We start from the raw sequence: 20202 nt of genomic DNA on the forward strand, positions 1-20202 counted from the left end.
CCTTCCTTGGTCCTACCGTGACGGGTGAGACACTCACGGCGGCCGGCCTAGAGGACGACGCTGTGTTCGTGGGTCTAGCGGCCGAGCACGCGGCGCTGAAGGCGACGCCGACGGCGCCGCGGCAGGCGCTGGCGTTCGCGGAGCAGCAGATGCGTGTGCGCGCGTGTGAGCTGGTAGCGGAGCATGCGCGCGAAGAGGAGGCCCTGCGCGAGAGGCTGCCGTTTGTGGGCGCGCTGCCTGGCGGCGTAGTCGCTGCGCGAGCTGGACATGGCCAACGATCCGGGCATGAAGCCGCTACTGGCGCAGCTGGAGGAGCTGGCCAAGGACCCGGTGTCGGCGCAGGGGCCGGAGGCGAGGCGACTGGAGAAGGCGATCGGCGAGCTGGCGCGCCGTGCTGCGGAGGACAAGACCGAGCGCCATCGTCACCGTCTGGTGGACGCGGAGGGGCTGCACGAGCGCTTCCCGTTCCTGCCGGAGGAGCCGGTGCCGGGTATGCCGCTCGCGGAGGCCGGTGTGATGGAAGACCCCGAGTTCCGCACGCTGGCGAACGAGCTGGTGGACCTGCGCAGAAGCCCGGAGACCAGCCCGCAGGCGCTGCGCGCCGCGGAGGAGGCGCTGGCGTGCCGCGCTGCCGAGGTGGCGGCGGCGAAGCTGCGCGCGACGGAGGAGGTGCAGGCGCGCTACCCGTTCCTGTCGAAGCGCGTGGCGGGCGTGCCACTGAGCGAGGTGCCGCTGGCGCAGGACGAGCTGTTCCAGGAACTGGTGGCGCAGCGCGCGCCGTTGCTGGGGAGTCCGCGCACAAACGCGGTAAAGCTGCACACGATAGAGGCGCGTGTTCAGGACCGTGCGCGCGAGCTCGCGGATGCCAAGAGCAGGCTGGATGGTCTCCGCGATGCCGCAGATGACGAGGTGCGCGCGCGCAACCCGTTCCTGCCGCACAGCGACGTTCGCGGCGTGCCGCTGCGCGAGCTGGGCCTGTGGCGGGACGCCGCGTATGCGCGGCTGATGGACCGCCGGCTGAAACTGAAGGAGTGGCCGGTGGAGAACGCGGCGGAGCTGACGATGGTGGAGGCGCGCCTGACGGAGCGCGCTGTGGAGGTGGCGGAGGCGAAGCTCGCGGCGGAGGCGGAGCTGCGAGCCAGGTACCCGAATGTGGCGGCGGCGCCTGGCGCGGCGATGCTGTCGTCGCTGGCGCTTGCACTGGACCCACAGCTGGCGCAGCTCGAGCAGCGGCGCGCGGTGCTCGCTGGCCAGCCGAAGCCCGACCGCGCTGCACTGCGTGCCGCGGAGGCGGCGGCGGCAGCGCGCGTGCAGGAGCTGATGGACGAGGACGCTGACGTCGAGGTGGAGGCGGCGCAGGCGCGTGCGGCGGTGCTGAGGCAGTACCCGATGTGCGCACGCGATGTGACGGAGGCGGTGGGCAAGGACGCCATGTTCGCGTCGCTGGCGGCGCAGCACGCAGGCCTGCTTTCAGACCCTGCAGCCAACAGGACACCGCTGGCCAACGTCGAGGGACTCATGCAGGAGCGCGGTTCGGAGGTGGAGAGCGGGCGCAGGCGTCGCTGCCGGCGCCAGCCCGCCAACCCTCCGCGTCTGTTGGACATGAACGACGTGGCGCTGGAGAGCGGCGAGCTGGACGACTACCACAGTCGGCGCCACCGTCACCGCCGCCGCCGCATGCTGGACGCACAGGAGGTGCCGATGGACGTTGCCGGCGAGGTGCACGAGCAGCAGGACGAGACGGCACCGGTGGCCAGGTCCCGCCACGCTGCGACGCTGCGGCACAGCGACCCGTACTACCAAGAGCTGGCGGCGCTGCGCGCCTCGCTGGTGAAGGAGGACGAGGTCGTCAACGCGGACGGCATTCGGTGTGTGGAGGAGCAGATGAAGGACCGCGTGGCGCAGCTAAACAGCGACGCCGCACGCGCGGGGGCGGCGGAGGTGCGTGCGGTGGCGGTGCTGCAGGCACGCTACCCCTTCCTTGGTCCTACCGTGACGGGTGAGACACTCACGGCGGCCGGCCTAGAGGACGACGCTGTGTTCGTGGGTCTAGCGGCCGAGCACGCGGCGCTGAAGGCGACGCCGACGGCGCCGCGGCAGGCGCTGGCGTTCGCGGAGCAGCAGATGCGTGTGCGCGCGTGTGAGCTGGTAGCGGAGCATGCGCGCGAAGAGGAGGCCCTGCGCGAGAGGCTGCCGTTTGTGGGCGCGCTGCCTGGCGGCGTAGTCGCTGCGCGAGCTGGACATGGCCAACGATCCGGGCATGAAGCCGCTACTGGCGCAGCTGGAGGAGCTGGCCAAGGACCCGGTGTCGGCGCAGGGGCCGGAGGCGAGGCGACTGGAGAAGGCGATCGGCGAGCTGGCGCGCCGTGCTGCGGAGGACAAGACCGAGCGCCATCGTCACCGTCTGGTGGACGCGGAGGGGCTGCACGAGCGCTTCCCGTTCCTGCCGGAGGAGCCGGTGCCGGGTATGCCGCTCGCGGAGGCCGGTGTGATGGAAGACCCCGAGTTCCGCACGCTGGCGAACGAGCTGGTGGACCTGCGCAGAAGCCCGGAGACCAGCCCGCAGGCGCTGCGCGCCGCGGAGGAGGCGCTGGCGTGCCGCGCTGCCGAGGTGGCGGCGGCGAAGCTGCGCGCGACGGAGGAGGTGCAGGCGCGCTACCCGTTCCTGTCGAAGCGCGTGGCGGGCGTGCCACTGAGCGAGGTGCCGCTGGCGCAGGACGAGCTGTTCCAGGAACTGGTGGCGCAGCGCGCGCCGTTGCTGGGGAGTCCGCGCACAAACGCGGTAAAGCTGCACACGATAGAGGCGCGTGTTCAGGACCGTGCGCGCGAGCTCGCGGATGCCAAGAGCAGGCTGGATGGTCTCCGCGATGCCGCAGATGACGAGGTGCGCGCGCGCAACCCGTTCCTGCCGCACAGCGACGTTCGCGGCGTGCCGCTGCGCGAGCTGGGCCTGTGGCGGGACGCCGCGTATGCGCGGCTGATGGACCGCCGGCTGAAACTGAAGGAGTGGCCGGTGGAGAACGCGGCGGAGCTGACGATGGTGGAGGCGCGCCTGACGGAGCGCGCTGTGGAGGTGGCGGAGGCGAAGCTCGCGGCGGAGGCGGAGCTGCGAGCCAGGTACCCGAATGTGGCGGCGGCGCCTGGCGCGGCGATGCTGTCGTCGCTGGCGCTTGCACTGGACCCACAGCTGGCGCAGCTCGAGCAGCGGCGCGCGGTGCTCGCTGGCCAGCCGAAGCCCGACCGCGCTGCACTGCGTGCCGCGGAGGCGGCGGCGGCAGCGCGCGTGCAGGAGCTGATGGACGAGGACGCTGACGTCGAGGTGGAGGCGGCGCAGGCGCGTGCGGCGGTGCTGAGGCAGTACCCGATGTGCGCACGCGATGTGACGGAGGCGGTGGGCAAGGACGCCATGTTCGCGTCGCTGGCGGCGCAGCACGCAGGCCTGCTTTCAGACCCTGCAGCCAACAGGACACCGCTGGCCAACGTCGAGGGACTCATGCAGGAGCGCGGTTCGGAGGTGGAGAGCGGGCGCAGGCGTCGCTGCCGGCGCCAGCCCGCCAACCCTCCGCGTCTGTTGGACATGAACGACGTGGCGCTGGAGAGCGGCGAGCTGGACGACTACCACAGTCGGCGCCACCGTCACCGCCGCCGCCGCATGCTGGACGCACAGGAGGTGCCGATGGACGTTGCCGGCGAGGTGCACGAGCAGCAGGACGAGACGGCACCGGTGGCCAGGTCCCGCCACGCTGCGACGCTGCGGCACAGCGACCCGTACTACCAAGAGCTGGCGGCGCTGCGCGCCTCGCTGGTGAAGGAGGACGAGGTCGTCAACGCGGACGGCATTCGGTGTGTGGAGGAGCAGATGAAGGACCGCGTGGCGCAGCTAAACAGCGACGCCGCACGCGCGGGGGCGGCGGAGGTGCGTGCGGTGGCGGTGCTGCAGGCACGCTACCCCTTCCTTGGTCCTACCGTGACGGGTGAGACACTCACGGCGGCCGGCCTAGAGGACGACGCTGTGTTCGTGGGTCTAGCGGCCGAGCACGCGGCGCTGAAGGCGACGCCGACGGCGCCGCGGCAGGCGCTGGCGTTCGCGGAGCAGCAGATGCGTGTGCGCGCGTGTGAGCTGGTAGCGGAGCATGCGCGCGAAGAGGAGGCCCTGCGCGAGAGGCTGCCGTTTGTGGGCGCGCTGCCTGGCGGCGTAGTCGCTGCGCGAGCTGGACATGGCCAACGATCCGGGCATGAAGCCGCTACTGGCGCAGCTGGAGGAGCTGGCCAAGGACCCGGTGTCGGCGCAGGGGCCGGAGGCGAGGCGACTGGAGAAGGCGATCGGCGAGCTGGCGCGCCGTGCTGCGGAGGACAAGACCGAGCGCCATCGTCACCGTCTGGTGGACGCGGAGGGGCTGCACGAGCGCTTCCCGTTCCTGCCGGAGGAGCCGGTGCCGGGTATGCCGCTCGCGGAGGCCGGTGTGATGGAAGACCCCGAGTTCCGCACGCTGGCGAACGAGCTGGTGGACCTGCGCAGAAGCCCGGAGACCAGCCCGCAGGCGCTGCGCGCCGCGGAGGAGGCGCTGGCGTGCCGCGCTGCCGAGGTGGCGGCGGCGAAGCTGCGCGCGACGGAGGAGGTGCAGGCGCGCTACCCGTTCCTGTCGAAGCGCGTGGCGGGCGTGCCACTGAGCGAGGTGCCGCTGGCGCAGGACGAGCTGTTCCAGGAACTGGTGGCGCAGCGCGCGCCGTTGCTGGGGAGTCCGCGCACAAACGCGGTAAAGCTGCACACGATAGAGGCGCGTGTTCAGGACCGTGCGCGCGAGCTCGCGGATGCCAAGAGCAGGCTGGATGGTCTCCGCGATGCCGCAGATGACGAGGTGCGCGCGCGCAACCCGTTCCTGCCGCACAGCGACGTTCGCGGCGTGCCGCTGCGCGAGCTGGGCCTGTGGCGGGACGCCGCGTATGCGCGGCTGATGGACCGCCGGCTGAAACTGAAGGAGTGGCCGGTGGAGAACGCGGCGGAGCTGACGATGGTGGAGGCGCGCCTGACGGAGCGCGCTGTGGAGGTGGCGGAGGCGAAGCTCGCGGCGGAGGCGGAGCTGCGAGCCAGGTACCCGAATGTGGCGGCGGCGCCTGGCGCGGCGATGCTGTCGTCGCTGGCGCTTGCACTGGACCCACAGCTGGCGCAGCTCGAGCAGCGGCGCGCGGTGCTCGCTGGCCAGCCGAAGCCCGACCGCGCTGCACTGCGTGCCGCGGAGGCGGCGGCGGCAGCGCGCGTGCAGGAGCTGATGGACGAGGACGCTGACGTCGAGGTGGAGGCGGCGCAGGCGCGTGCGGCGGTGCTGAGGCAGTACCCGATGTGCGCACGCGATGTGACGGAGGCGGTGGGCAAGGACGCCATGTTCGCGTCGCTGGCGGCGCAGCACGCAGGCCTGCTTTCAGACCCTGCAGCCAACAGGACACCGCTGGCCAACGTCGAGGGACTCATGCAGGAGCGCGGTTCGGAGGTGGAGAGCGGGCGCAGGCGTCGCTGCCGGCGCCAGCCCGCCAACCCTCCGCGTCTGTTGGACATGAACGACGTGGCGCTGGAGAGCGGCGAGCTGGACGACTACCACAGTCGGCGCCACCGTCACCGCCGCCGCCGCATGCTGGACGCACAGGAGGTGCCGATGGACGTTGCCGGCGAGGTGCACGAGCAGCAGGACGAGACGGCACCGGTGGCCAGGTCCCGCCACGCTGCGACGCTGCGGCACAGCGACCCGTACTACCAAGAGCTGGCGGCGCTGCGCGCCTCGCTGGTGAAGGAGGACGAGGTCGTCAACGCGGACGGCATTCGGTGTGTGGAGGAGCAGATGAAGGACCGCGTGGCGCAGCTAAACAGCGACGCCGCACGCGCGGGGGCGGCGGAGGTGCGTGCGGTGGCGGTGCTGCAGGCACGCTACCCCTTCCTTGGTCCTACCGTGACGGGTGAGACACTCACGGCGGCCGGCCTAGAGGACGACGCTGTGTTCGTGGGTCTAGCGGCCGAGCACGCGGCGCTGAAGGCGACGCCGACGGCGCCGCGGCAGGCGCTGGCGTTCGCGGAGCAGCAGATGCGTGTGCGCGCGTGTGAGCTGGTAGCGGAGCATGCGCGCGAAGAGGAGGCCCTGCGCGAGAGGCTGCCGTTTGTGGGCGCGCTGCCTGGCGGCGTAGTCGCTGCGCGAGCTGGACATGGCCAACGATCCGGGCATGAAGCCGCTACTGGCGCAGCTGGAGGAGCTGGCCAAGGACCCGGTGTCGGCGCAGGGGCCGGAGGCGAGGCGACTGGAGAAGGCGATCGGCGAGCTGGCGCGCCGTGCTGCGGAGGACAAGACCGAGCGCCATCGTCACCGTCTGGTGGACGCGGAGGGGCTGCACGAGCGCTTCCCGTTCCTGCCGGAGGAGCCGGTGCCGGGTATGCCGCTCGCGGAGGCCGGTGTGATGGAAGACCCCGAGTTCCGCACGCTGGCGAACGAGCTGGTGGACCTGCGCAGAAGCCCGGAGACCAGCCCGCAGGCGCTGCGCGCCGCGGAGGAGGCGCTGGCGTGCCGCGCTGCCGAGGTGGCGGCGGCGAAGCTGCGCGCGACGGAGGAGGTGCAGGCGCGCTACCCGTTCCTGTCGAAGCGCGTGGCGGGCGTGCCACTGAGCGAGGTGCCGCTGGCGCAGGACGAGCTGTTCCAGGAACTGGTGGCGCAGCGCGCGCCGTTGCTGGGGAGTCCGCGCACAAACGCGGTAAAGCTGCACACGATAGAGGCGCGTGTTCAGGACCGTGCGCGCGAGCTCGCGGATGCCAAGAGCAGGCTGGATGGTCTCCGCGATGCCGCAGATGACGAGGTGCGCGCGCGCAACCCGTTCCTGCCGCACAGCGACGTTCGCGGCGTGCGCTGCGCGAGCTGGGCCTGTGGCGGGACGCCGCGTATGCGCGGCTGATGGACCGCCGGCTGAAACTGAAGGAGTGGCCGGTGGAGAACGCGGCGGAGCTGACGATGGTGGAGGCGCGCCTGACGGAGCGCGCTGTGGAGGTGGCGGAGGCGAAGCTCGCGGCGGAGGCGGAGCTGCGAGCCAGGTACCCGAATGTGGCGGCGGCGCCTGGCGCGGCGATGCTGTCGTCGCTGGCGCTTGCACTGGACCCACAGCTGGCGCAGCTCGAGCAGCGGCGCGCGGTGCTCGCTGGCCAGCCGAAGCCCGACCGCGCTGCACTGCGTGCCGCGGAGGCGGCGGCGGCAGCGCGCGTGCAGGAGCTGATGGACGAGGACGCTGACGTCGAGGTGGAGGCGGCGCAGGCGCGTGCGGCGGTGCTGAGGCAGTACCCGATGTGCGCACGCGATGTGACGGAGGCGGTGGGCAAGGACGCCATGTTCGCGTCGCTGGCGGCGCAGCACGCAGGCCTGCTTTCAGACCCTGCAGCCAACAGGACACCGCTGGCCAACGTCGAGGGACTCATGCAGGAGCGCGGTTCGGAGGTGGAGAGCGGGCGCAGGCGTCGCTGCCGGCGCCAGCCCGCCAACCCTCCGCGTCTGTTGGACATGAACGACGTGGCGCTGGAGAGCGGCGAGCTGGACGACTACCACAGTCGGCGCCACCGTCACCGCCGCCGCCGCATGCTGGACGCACAGGAGGTGCCGATGGACGTTGCCGGCGAGGTGCACGAGCAGCAGGACGAGACGGCACCGGTGGCCAGGTCCCGCCACGCTGCGACGCTGCGGCACAGCGACCCGTACTACCAAGAGCTGGCGGCGCTGCGCGCCTCGCTGGTGAAGGAGGACGAGGTCGTCAACGCGGACGGCATTCGGTGTGTGGAGGAGCAGATGAAGGACCGCGTGGCGCAGCTAAACAGCGACGCCGCACGCGCGGGGGCGGCGGAGGTGCGTGCGGTGGCGGTGCTGCAGGCACGCTACCCCTTCCTTGGTCCTACCGTGACGGGTGAGACACTCACGGCGGCCGGCCTAGAGGACGACGCTGTGTTCGTGGGTCTAGCGGCCGAGCACGCGGCGCTGAAGGCGACGCCGACGGCGCCGCGGCAGGCGCTGGCGTTCGCGGAGCAGCAGATGCGTGTGCGCGCGTGTGAGCTGGTAGCGGAGCATGCGCGCGAAGAGGAGGCCCTGCGCGAGAGGCTGCCGTTTGTGGGCGCGCTGCCTGGCGGCGTAGTCGCTGCGCGAGCTGGACATGGCCAACGATCCGGGCATGAAGCCGCTACTGGCGCAGCTGGAGGAGCTGGCCAAGGACCCGGTGTCGGCGCAGGGGCCGGAGGCGAGGCGACTGGAGAAGGCGATCGGCGAGCTGGCGCGCCGTGCTGCGGAGGACAAGACCGAGCGCCATCGTCACCGTCTGGTGGACGCGGAGGGGCTGCACGAGCGCTTCCCGTTCCTGCCGGAGGAGCCGGTGCCGGGTATGCCGCTCGCGGAGGCCGGTGTGATGGAAGACCCCGAGTTCCGCACGCTGGCGAACGAGCTGGTGGACCTGCGCAGAAGCCCGGAGACCAGCCCGCAGGCGCTGCGCGCCGCGGAGGAGGCGCTGGCGTGCCGCGCTGCCGAGGTGGCGGCGGCGAAGCTGCGCGCGACGGAGGAGGTGCAGGCGCGCTACCCGTTCCTGTCGAAGCGCGTGGCGGGCGTGCCACTGAGCGAGGTGCCGCTGGCGCAGGACGAGCTGTTCCAGGAACTGGTGGCGCAGCGCGCGCCGTTGCTGGGGAGTCCGCGCACAAACGCGGTAAAGCTGCACACGATAGAGGCGCGTGTTCAGGACCGTGCGCGCGAGCTCGCGGATGCCAAGAGCAGGCTGGATGGTCTCCGCGATGCCGCAGATGACGAGGTGCGCGCGCGCAACCCGTTCCTGCCGCACAGCGACGTTCGCGGCGTGCCGCTGCGCGAGCTGGGCCTGTGGCGGGACGCCGCGTATGCGCGGCTGATGGACCGCCGGCTGAAACTGAAGGAGTGGCCGGTGGAGAACGCGGCGGAGCTGACGATGGTGGAGGCGCGCCTGACGGAGCGCGCTGTGGAGGTGGCGGAGGCGAAGCTCGCGGCGGAGGCGGAGCTGCGAGCCAGGTACCCGAATGTGGCGGCGGCGCCTGGCGCGGCGATGCTGTCGTCGCTGGCGCTTGCACTGGACCCACAGCTGGCGCAGCTCGAGCAGCGGCGCGCGGTGCTCGCTGGCCAGCCGAAGCCCGACCGCGCTGCACTGCGTGCCGCGGAGGCGGCGGCGGCAGCGCGCGTGCAGGAGCTGATGGACGAGGACGCTGACGTCGAGGTGGAGGCGGCGCAGGCGCGTGCGGCGGTGCTGAGGCAGTACCCGATGTGCGCACGCGATGTGACGGAGGCGGTGGGCAAGGACGCCATGTTCGCGTCGCTGGCGGCGCAGCACGCAGGCCTGCTTTCAGACCCTGCAGCCAACAGGACACCGCTGGCCAACGTCGAGGGACTCATGCAGGAGCGCGGTTCGGAGGTGGAGAGCGGGCGCAGGCGTCGCTGCCGGCGCCAGCCCGCCAACCCTCCGCGTCTGTTGGACATGAACGACGTGGCGCTGGAGAGCGGCGAGCTGGACGACTACCACAGTCGGCGCCACCGTCACCGCCGCCGCCGCATGCTGGACGCACAGGAGGTGCCGATGGACGTTGCCGGCGAGGTGCACGAGCAGCAGGACGAGACGGCACCGGTGGCCAGGTCCCGCCACGCTGCGACGCTGCGGCACAGCGACCCGTACTACCAAGAGCTGGCGGCGCTGCGCGCCTCGCTGGTGAAGGAGGACGAGGTCGTCAACGCGGACGGCATTCGGTGTGTGGAGGAGCAGATGAAGGACCGCGTGGCGCAGCTAAACAGCGACGCCGCACGCGCGGGGGCGGCGGAGGTGCGTGCGGTGGCGGTGCTGCAGGCACGCTACCCCTTCCTTGGTCCTACCGTGACGGGTGAGACACTCACGGCGGCCGGCCTAGAGGACGACGCTGTGTTCGTGGGTCTAGCGGCCGAGCACGCGGCGCTGAAGGCGACGCCGACGGCGCCGCGGCAGGCGCTGGCGTTCGCGGAGCAGCAGATGCGTGTGCGCGCGTGTGAGCTGGTAGCGGAGCATGCGCGCGAAGAGGAGGCCCTGCGCGAGAGGCTGCCGTTTGTGGGCGCGCTGCCTGGCGGCGTGTCGCTGCGCGAGCTGGACATGGCCAACGATCCGGGCATGAAGCCGCTACTGGCGCAGCTGGAGGAGCTGGCCAAGGACCCGGTGTCGGCGCAGGGGCCGGAGGCGAGGCGACTGGAGAAGGCGATCGGCGAGCTGGCGCGCCGTGCTGCGGAGGACAAGACCGAGCGCCATCGTCACCGTCTGGTGGACGCGGAGGGGCTGCACGAGCGCTTCCCGTTCCTGCCGGAGGAGCCGGTGCCGGGTATGCCGCTCGCGGAGGCCGGTGTGATGGAAGACCCCGAGTTCCGCACGCTGGCGAACGAGCTGGTGGACCTGCGCAACACGTTGCAGGGGGTTTTAAAGGCGCTGCGCGCCGCGGAGGAGGCGCTGGCGTGCCGCGCTGCCGAGGTGGCGGCGGCGAAGCTGCGCGCGACGGAGGAGGTGCAGGCGCGCTACCCGTTCCTGTCGAAGCGCGTGGCGGGCGTGCCACTGAGCGAGGTGCCGCTGGCGCAGGACGAGCTGTTCCAGGAACTGGTGGCGCAGCGCGCGCCGTTGCTGGGGAGTCCGCGCACAAACGCGGTAAAGCTGCACACGATAGAGGCGCGTGTTCAGGACCGTGCGCGCGAGCTCGCGGATGCCAAGAGCAGGCTGGATGGTCTCCGCGATGCCGCAGATGACGAGGTGCGCGCGCGCAACCCGTTCCTGCCGCACAGCGACGTTCGCGGCGTGCCGCTGCGCGAGCTGGGCCTGTGGCGGGACGCCGCGTATGCGCGGCTGATGGACCGCCGGCTGAAACTGAAGGAGTGGCCGGTGGAGAACGCGGCGGAGCTGACGATGGTGGAGGCGCGCCTGACGGAGCGCGCTGTGGAGGTGGCGGAGGCGAAGCTCGCGGCGGAGGCGGAGCTGCGAGCCAGGTACCCGAATGTGGCGGCGGCGCCTGGCGCGGCGATGCTGTCGTCGCTGGCGCTTGCACTGGACCCACAGCTGGCGCAGCTCGAGCAGCGGCGCGCGGTGCTCGCTGGCCAGCCGAAGCCCGACCGCGCTGCACTGCGTGCCGCGGAGGCGGCGGCGGCAGCGCGCGTGCAGGAGCTGATGGACGAGGACGCTGACGTCGAGGTGGAGGCGGCGCAGGCGCGTGCGGCGGTGCTGAGGCAGTACCCGATGTGCGCACGCGATGTGACGGAGGCGGTGGGCAAGGACGCCATGTTCGCGTCGCTGGCGGCGCAGCACGCAGGCCTGCTTTCAGACCCTGCAGCCAACAGGACACCGCTGGCCAACGTCGAGGGACTCATGCAGGAGCGCGGTTCGGAGGTGGAGAGCGGGCGCAGGCGTCGCTGCCGGCGCCAGCCCGCCAACCCTCCGCGTCTGTTGGACATGAACGACGTGGCGCTGGAGAGCGGCGAGCTGGACGACTACCACAGTCGGCGCCACCGTCACCGCCGCCGCCGCATGCTGGACGCACAGGAGGTGCCGATGGACGTTGCCGGCGAGGTGCACGAGCAGCAGGACGAGACGGCACCGGTGGCCAGGTCCCGCCACGCTGCGACGCTGCGGCACAGCGACCCGTACTACCAAGAGCTGGCGGCGCTGCGCGCCTCGCTGGTGAAGGAGGACGAGGTCGTCAACGCGGACGGCATTCGGTGTGTGGAGGAGCAGATGAAGGACCGCGTGGCGCAGCTAAACAGCGACGCCGCACGCGCGGGGGCGGCGGAGGTGCGTGCGGTGGCGGTGCTGCAGGCACGCTACCCCTTCCTTGGTCCTACCGTGACGGGTGAGACACTCACGGCGGCCGGCCTAGAGGACGACGCTGTGTTCGTGGGTCTAGCGGCCGAGCACGCGGCGCTGAAGGCGACGCCGACGGCGCCGCGGCAGGCGCTGGCGTTCGCGGAGCAGCAGATGCGTGTGCGCGCGTGTGAGCTGGTAGCGGAGCATGCGCGCGAAGAGGAGGCCCTGCGCGAGAGGCTGCCGTTTGTGGGCGCGCTGCCTGGCGGCGTGTCGCTGCGCGAGCTGGACATGGCCAACGATCCGGGCATGAAGCCGCTACTGGCGCAGCTGGAGGAGCTGGCCAAGGACCCGGTGTCGGCGCAGGGGCCGGAGGCGAGGCGACTGGAGAAGGCGATCGGCGAGCTGGCGCGCCGTGCTGCGGAGGACAAGACCGAGCGCCATCGTCACCGTCTGGTGGACGCGGAGGGGCTGCACGAGCGCTTCCCGTTCCTGCCGGAGGAGCCGGTGCCGGGTATGCCGCTCGCGGAGGCCGGTGTGATGGAAGACCCCGAGTTCCGCACGCTGGCGAACGAGCTGGTGGACCTGCGCAGAAGCCCGGAGACCAGCCCGCAGGCGCTGCGCGCCGCGGAGGAGGCGCTGGCGTGCCGCGCTGCCGAGGTGGCGGCGGCGAAGCTGCGCGCGACGGAGGAGGTGCAGGCGCGCTACCCGTTCCTGTCGAAGCGCGTGGCGGGCGTGCCACTGAGCGAGGTGCCGCTGGCGCAGGACGAGCTGTTCCAGGAACTGGTGGCGCAGCGCGCGCCGTTGCTGGGGAGTCCGCGCACAAACGCGGTAAAGCTGCACACGATAGAGGCGCGTGTTCAGGACCGTGCGCGCGAGCTCGCGGTTGATAGAAAGGCAGTGGAGATGCTGCGAATGGAAGAAAGCCACGCGGTTCGTGCACGGCATCCGTACCTCGCGCACAACGATATGCTTCTTGTACCGCTTCGCGATTTGGACGTGCAGACGGATCGGAAGCTTCAGCGCCTTATGAGGCGACGTCTTCGGCTGAAAGGCTCGGCAAAGATTGATGTGGTGCTGATCGAGTTGGTAGAGGGAGAAATGCGTGAGCGTGTGGAGGCGCTTGCTCGGGGCGTGATAGCCCGGGAGATGAAGGGGCGCCGGCGCTACTTGCCCCGGCATCGTCGATCTGTCGGGGTCGTCTTTACCGCCCTGCATATTGCTGAGGACGAGGAGATCGTCGAGTGGCGGCTGGACGTATTGGAGAACCCGAAGTGCGGCGCAAGCGACGAGGCTGTGGCGAAGAAGGCGATTCGGCGGCGCGGAAACGCCCTCCTGGAGGCCTATTTGGAAGCAGAGGCGGGTATCGCGAAGGAGCTGCATCGGCTGCGCCGCAGCTTCCCAAGCTGCGTGCGGGACGTGAACCCTTCCCTAGAGACGGATGACTATCTCGCCGCGCTGCGGGCGGCGTATGCCGATTGGTTAGCGCTCATGGGGGAAGAGGAGCCGACCCTAACCCAAGTCCAGGAAGAGATGCGTGCGCGTAATGTGGCTCTCATCGCTGACGACCGATGTGTGGCTCTTGCCCTCAACAACTACTGCATTGCGGAGGCGAAGCTGCGCCTTGCCAAGGCGCATCGCAAGCCTTCGTCGCTGGTGAGTCGGCTGCGCCGTGCCACCGACGTGGCTCAGTACACGCACCGCATATGGTCTCGCCGCCAGGCACGCCGCCAGCGGATGGAGCCGCTTTGTGACTACCCTGAAGACGAGGCCGACGTGGACGGCGACGACGACGGCGCAGACTCATGTTTGGAGGAAGACACGTACGCCACACACGCGCGAGCCGCTCATGCAAAGGCTGTGAAGGACTCGAGCTTCCTCTATCTGCAGCGCCAGAAGGCATCCTTGATGGCTGCTGGGCACCGCAGTGGCGTTCGATGCGTCTCGGAGCTGCTGAAGCGGCGGTTGCGTCAGCTCACGGGAGACGCCGCACGGCTTCAACGGAGTCGGCAGCGCCGTGACAATGCCATCCTGAGAAGGTACCCGTTCTTGCAGGTGCACCGCCTGATGAAGGTGTCGCTCACCGAGCTGCGGCTGGACGAAGACGATGAGTTCATGCGGCTTGCTACGGAGCGCGATCGCCTCCTGCAGCCGCCAAGCAACCTGTGCGAAAGGTACCCCTTCCTGCCGGCTGTAATTGATGATGTGCCCATTGAGGAGCTGGGGCTGGAGGCGGATCCGGAGTTCATGCAGCTGGCATCGCAGCGTGAGGACCTCATTGGGCCGTTACGTGCCAAGCTAAAGGGCGTGAAAGAGCGCGAGGAGGCCATGCGGATCCTCGTGAGCGAGCGCGTAGCTGCGTACGTGACCGCAGAGAAACACCTGCGTGACACCTACCCTTTCCTCGATTATCAGGACCTTCCTGTGTCGCTGCAACGCCTTCACTTGGAGTACGACATGCCATTCCAGAAGCTGTACATTGAGTACGTCAAGCTGCGCGGTTCCGCAGTCAGGGAGGACGCCTCGACAACGACGACAATCAGGGCAACCCCAGAAGCTGAACGGCGCAGTCGCATCAGCAGCATTGCGAGTAGTAGCAGCATCACCTCCCCCCACCCGCATACCAAGACGGTGGTGCAGAAGCAGCTCGAGAAGCGGATGCGCGAGTGGGTCATGCGGCGTGTCGAGGAGGAGGCCGAGTGGGAGTTCGCGCACGTGATGGACATCGAAGGTCTCTCGGACCGCTTCCCTTTTTTGCCGGTTGAGCCGCTGCCGGGCATCCACCTCGGCGAGCTCGACGCTCTCACGGATGTCGCCTTCTGCTCTATGGCCGCAGAGCTCGAGCTGGTGCGCAAGAAGGTCGCTCCCCCAGAGGAGGTGGCAGCCGCAGAGGAGGCCCTTCTCTCGCGCGCGACGCAGCTGGCACAGGAGAAACACGTGAAGACGGAGTGGCGCCGTCAGCGCCATCCGTTCCTGCCGCGGCGTGTCCATGGCGTGCTCATTAGCGACATCGGCGTCCCTGTGTGGAACGACGAGGCGGAAGTCAGTGCGGAGGTGCTGCTCGGGCGTTACCACGCGGCGGCGAGGCAGGTGAAGACGCTGCGCGTCTACAAAGTGGACGAGGACGAGGCAGTGCGCTCGCGTCACCCATTCCTGGAGATGAACGACGTGCACGGTGTGCCGCTGCGGCAGCTGCCCCTGTCCAACGACCCGCTCTTTGGTTCGTATCTGCGCAAGTGGCGTGCCGTTCTGTCAGCAGAGACAATCGATCGCGAGAAGCTGCGCATTTATGAGGACCTTCTTCGCGAGTGCGCTGAGGAGCAGGCGCTGCACATCATCGACATGAAGGCAGCGATGGCGACCCGCCTAAGCCAGCTGCAGCTGATGGACGTCGTGCCGCCAACAGTGTCACTGGTGGATCTGCACAGCCTACTGTGGAAGGCGCGCGATGGACTCGTGGTCGCAGAAAAAAGGGGCGGGGCTGTCCCGCCGGCCACCGTCGAAGATCGCGAGCTGTTAACCGAACTTTGCAATGCGCTCGTGGCTGCGTCCGAGGACATGGCGGCGGAGCTGACAGCGCTGCGGCAGCGGTTCCCATGGAGCGTGCGGGATGTCAATCCGGCGTTGCGACACGATGGCACCTTTCAGCAATTGGAGGCGCAGCGGCAGCTGCTGTTGGCCACGTTCAACCAGCTGGACCTCATTGCGTCGCTCGAGTCAGAGGAGCGCAAGCGCAGCGTGGAGCTTATCGCAGACCCCACTTACGTCCTCGATGCTGAGCAGGCGTGTGCGTCGTCGGCGCACACGCCTCTACGCCGGCTCAGCGGAGAGGAGATGACGAAGCGGTGGAAGCACCAGCTGCGTCTCCGTCATCGTCAGCGGCGCTTCGTGTCGCTCAACGACATTTTAGACGCTGCTGCTGACGCCAGCGAAGCCAGAAGCATCAGCGGTAGCCGCATACCGAGGACGCGCAAGTCGCGCGAGCGCAAGAAGCGCAGCATGAGCTGGACAAGGCTGGACGTGGACGTCATCCCGGATAACGTGTTTACGGAGATTGAGGAGGACGAGTTTCACACAAGCCTCCCCTGCTCCACCGGGGCGAGCGACATCCTGACGGTGCCGGAAGGCCTTTCATCGATGCCTCTGTCGTCGGAACGCCCGCAAGGCAGCCAGCTGGCATCGAAGCCACACACGCCGAAGAAACAGCAACGACGGCAGCGCTCGCAGCTTGGAAGCCGGCACCGACTCGGCAGCATTACTGCCGAAAGTGTACCCCACAGCGAGGCATGCGCAATGCTGGGTGACGGCACGATCGTACCAGCTGGCGGGCTCGCATCAGCAACCTCAGCAGCAGCGTGGGCAGAGAGCAGTTTCGCCTCCTCCGCTGTTCTTCCCCTCGGTGCAACGCCAGCCCCGTCCGCAGAGACGACGGTGGCGTCAAGCAGCGATGGCACGGGCCTGTCACCGCGGCGTGGCCTGAGTGACACACGTAAGGGACGGAAGCGCGTGCTCAAGAAGCGCCTGCGTGCGCGTCGCACCAGCAGCGCCTCAGTCGACGCGATCCCTGATGAGACTCCCGGGGAGGTTGTCGAGCACAACGTGGACGAAATGGATTCTCTGCCCGATCGGGCTCTTGTGCACCACCATTCAGAGGTTCACAGCACAAGCACCTGTGGCGCCAACAGGCAAGCTAGCGAAGGCCGAAGCCGCATTCCTCAGCCGCCCCAGTCGCAACAGCGGAAGACACGCGCGCACCAGCTGCCAACCAAGCCGAAGCCAATGATGGGCTCTGCCAAGACTTTGGTGTCGACAGCACTCCAGAGAAGACGCGACTCGAGGGGCGGTAAAGCAGATGCGGAGCCGATGGTCCGCACTAAGCAACGGAAGCACAGCACGTCGCGCATGGGCTCTCTCGTGCTTCCGGTTGCAGTCGAGGCACCGGAGGTGACCGTCGGGCTACTGTGTGAGCGGGAGAGCGACCCGCAGCAGCGGACACCACACGAGACCACACGTGCTGCGATGGCATCGGCTCCCAGGCCAACGCTGGATCAGCAGCGGGGCCCAAGCCCCACAAGCAGGCCGCGGAGCAAGCTGAAGCAGCGCATCTCTCGCCCGGCCAGCGCGCAACGCTCTCGTATCAGCATTTCGCAGCTGGAAGAAGAGGAAGTTCGTGAGATCCACACCTCGATGTTGGAAGAGCAGCTGGAGACCCCGAGCGATCGCCGTCGCCGTCACGGCGGGGCTGCAAGTGAAGGAAACGCCGCAGAACCGGTGAGACGCTCAAGGCGACCATCAGCAGCGCCCCGTGGCTCGGCGCCTTCCTCGCCGAGTAGCCGCCCTCCCCGCGCCATTGATGAAGTATGGTCGGAAGGGGGTCGGGAGGTGGCCGAAGCGGCAGCTCTGGTGCAGCGCGTCCTGGGCGAGGCGCAGCCCTTTCTGGCACGAACGGTGGTCCAGGAAGAGGTGGAGGCCGACGTGGAGCCGATGGCGTACGTCTTTGAGCACTTCGACCTAACTCGTTACGCAGGCAGTGGCGTCGGTGCCAGCGCACTGCTCTTGGCGCGGCTTCGGGAGCTGAAAGCACTGCTGCGGGAGTGGATAGTGCTGCGATCGAAAACAGGAATGGAGCCTCGTGCGGCGACCTCTGCCAAGATTCAAGCAGTGCGTCAGGCCCGCCGGCTGCAGGTGGCTACCACCAGCAGCGACCCCGCCGAGAACCCACGTCAGCTTCCTTTGCGGTGGGCACGCCTCACCGCGGAGGAGCTCGATGAGGACAGTGGACTGCGTCAACTGATGAACAGCGCCGCCTCGCAACAGCGCATCGCCAATTACCTCACCGCGTGGTCCACTCGCAAGCAAGCGGCCAACGAGGCTTTGTTTGAACGGTTTCCCTTTCTCGCGACGCTCCCGTGCGGGTTCGCGCTGACAGAGTTGGGCTTCACGAACGACGCGGAGTTCCAGCGCTGCGCGCGTGGCGCGGCGTACCAGGAGAGCGCACACCTCCAGCAGCAGATGCGAGACGTGGTGGAGAAGCTGGCGCGCACCAAGGCAGCAGCTGCCGAGGGGCGCCGGGAGACGCGCTACGTGAACCGTGTTCGCGCCATTGTAGAGACGACGCGCGGTGTTGCTGATGTGGCGCCGCCGGTGAAGGATTCTCAGGCATTGATGGAGAGCCCGGAGGATCAGCAGCTGCGGGACGCCATCTTTGCAGCGCGGGGGAAAAGGACGAATCGGTTCCTCAACAAGCGGCAACGCCTACCCTTCATCACGCAGGGCAAGCAGGAAGCGGACCGCCTAATCAAGCGCATGATGGTGCGCATGCGGAAGGAGAGCACCACTGACATTCCCATGAGCACCGAAGACGTCGAAACGTTACGGTTCTTCTTCGACGGGGTCGACGTCGATCACTTCGGCGTGCTGGACCGCACCGACGCGACGGACTTCATTATGCTCACGCTTGGGGAAAAGCGGCACATGAGTCGAACGGATGTGGAGCGGCTGCTCTTCCCTGATGCGCCGCGCGGCCTCCCGTTGCCAACGCTCGTGGACTTCAGCGACTTCTCAAAGTTCTACAAAGCAGTGGCGCAGCAAGGGCTCGCGAAGCAGGATAGCGCTCGTGATGAGCAGAAAGTGGTGACGCGCGCGGCAACGGCAGCGAGAGCGCCCTGTCTGCCTGTCACCCCACCGCGCCGCCCAGAACCGCCTTCAGGTTCTCCGCAGCGACTCGGCGGGCGTCGCGGACGTCTCAATGCCACCTGCAGCAGCAACAGCGGCCAGCCGGAGCGAGCCTTCGCCGCCACCTCGTCTTTGGCCACTGCCCCATCCGCAGGAACGGTAACCATGTCGACGAGCACACCCCGCGGCATCGTGTCGCGGCGTCCGTCCTCGGAGCCTCGACCGCACCCCCCCGGAAGTGGTGCTCTTCAAACGGTGCAGCACCGAAACGGAAGCGTCAGCATCCCGCCCACCGCGGCGCGCGACCGTGCGAGGCCTTTCGAGCCTGCCGCCGCCACGGCGACGAATCGCTGGTTCATGTATGGCCGGTCCACCGCTGGGCACCCCCGCGAGCCTGCGGCCACACCTTCGCAGCCAGACGAGTAGCGCAAGGCCACCTTCGCGTGGCCGTGTGGGATGACGGAGACGTTTTTCTCGTGGCAGGGCTCACTCCTGTGCATCTTTGAGCGGCGTGAACCTCCTGTGGTTTATGTGCTTTTTCAGCTTCTTGATGTCTGTTGGCCCCATCCATCGTTCAGGCGTGCCCCGCCGTTCCAGTGCCGCCGTCCACCACCACCCACAACCCCACTCCTGACGCTGTGTTTTCGTGTGTTCGTCCTCCTCGCTCGCTGGTGGTGCTCCTCTCCGCGTTTGCGGGCGCGTGTCGCTGCGAGCGGATTGGCGAGCGACGGCGGCGCCCTGTCGTAAGAAACAGAACAAGCGCCCACGTAAACGAAAAAGTGGTCCGGTACGCGCCAGCGATGGCGGCGACGATACCGCCTGTGTCCATACGCTCTGAAGACCATTGCGTGCATCCCACCTGCGTGGACCCCACCAGTGCCATCAGCGCCTCCTCTATCTCATCTACTATCCTCCCCTGTCGCGTTGACACGCTTGCCAGTCAGCTCATAAACTCACGCTCGTACAGGTGCTCGTCGTGGGCGGGCATATGCGCCTACTCACACACGTCCAGTGCGCCTTACCGTGACCATGTGGCGTCTTGATACGAGCTCGCGGTCCCCCAGATCTGCCTCGGCGGAAGGACAGGCGGGCGATGGCGGCAACGGCAAGAGCAGAAGCCCGCATGGCAGCGCTCCTGTGGTGCGCCTAAACAACAGTGGTGCCATCGCCACCCCAGGAGCCACCAGCAGCAGCCGCACTTGGCCTCTGCGCTCACTCTTCTCCTTCGCACGCGGCGGCAGCAGTGACCATGACGGTGATAGCGCTGTATCGCCTGCGCCGCAGCTCAGGTGCAATAGCTTCAGCGCGGATGAGGGGCTGCAGGCAAATCAGCACGCTCAACAGCAGAATTCACAGGTATTGGTGATGTTAGAAAGTGATCGCCAGGCGTACCTGCATGGCTTGATGCACGTCCGTCAGCGCACCGGCGCATCGGCTGGGTCGCGTCACCCTCCTGTCAGCGTTGTCTCTCCTCCTGACTGCGGTATGTGTACAGACGTGAAGGACCTGGGTGACGGCAATGATTCGGGCGGTCCGGCACCCAAGCTCGAGCGGCAGCCTCTCCCACCGCTCTCACGAGGGACGCCAGCACCATCCGCCATTGGAACGCAGCACACGACCGACACCGATGACGTCTTTGTCTCCAGCGTCGCCTTCGCGCAGCCCAGGCAGCGCCGTGCCTCACCGTCGGCGGCGCAGGAGCCC

At 68.7% G+C, this 20202-nt stretch overlaps 3 protein-coding genes across 3 annotated transcripts; all 3 read left to right on the plus strand.

Moving 5' to 3' along the window:
• Positions 1–267: 267 nt before the first annotated feature.
• On the plus strand, positions 268–2880 carry LSCM1_06882 (uncharacterized protein; the record flags this gene model as incomplete). The annotated part of the gene is made up of 1 exon (XM_067324285.1): positions 268–2880. The coding sequence occupies one exon, from the start codon at positions 268–270 to the stop codon at positions 2878–2880; it is 2613 nt and encodes an 870-aa protein (XP_067179956.1).
• Positions 2881–4217: 1337 nt separating this feature from the next.
• On the plus strand, positions 4218–6830 carry LSCM1_06883 (uncharacterized protein; the record flags this gene model as incomplete). The annotated part of the gene is made up of 1 exon (XM_067324286.1): positions 4218–6830. One exon carries the CDS (start codon positions 4218–4220, stop codon positions 6828–6830), a length of 2613 nt encoding a protein of 870 aa, XP_067179957.1.
• A 1336-nt stretch (positions 6831–8166) lies between these two features.
• On the plus strand, positions 8167–18924 carry LSCM1_06884 (uncharacterized protein; the record flags this gene model as incomplete). Its single annotated transcript, XM_067324287.1, has 1 exon — positions 8167–18924. One exon carries the CDS (start codon positions 8167–8169, stop codon positions 18922–18924), a length of 10758 nt encoding a protein of 3585 aa, XP_067179958.1.
• Positions 18925–20202: the final 1278 nt, after the last annotated feature.

The sequence above is a fragment of the Leishmania martiniquensis genome, chromosome 15 (assembly GCF_017916325.1).
Source record: "Leishmania martiniquensis isolate LSCM1 chromosome 15, whole genome shotgun sequence".
In the NCBI taxonomy this organism is placed as follows: Eukaryota; Euglenozoa; class Kinetoplastea; order Trypanosomatida; family Trypanosomatidae; genus Leishmania; species Leishmania martiniquensis.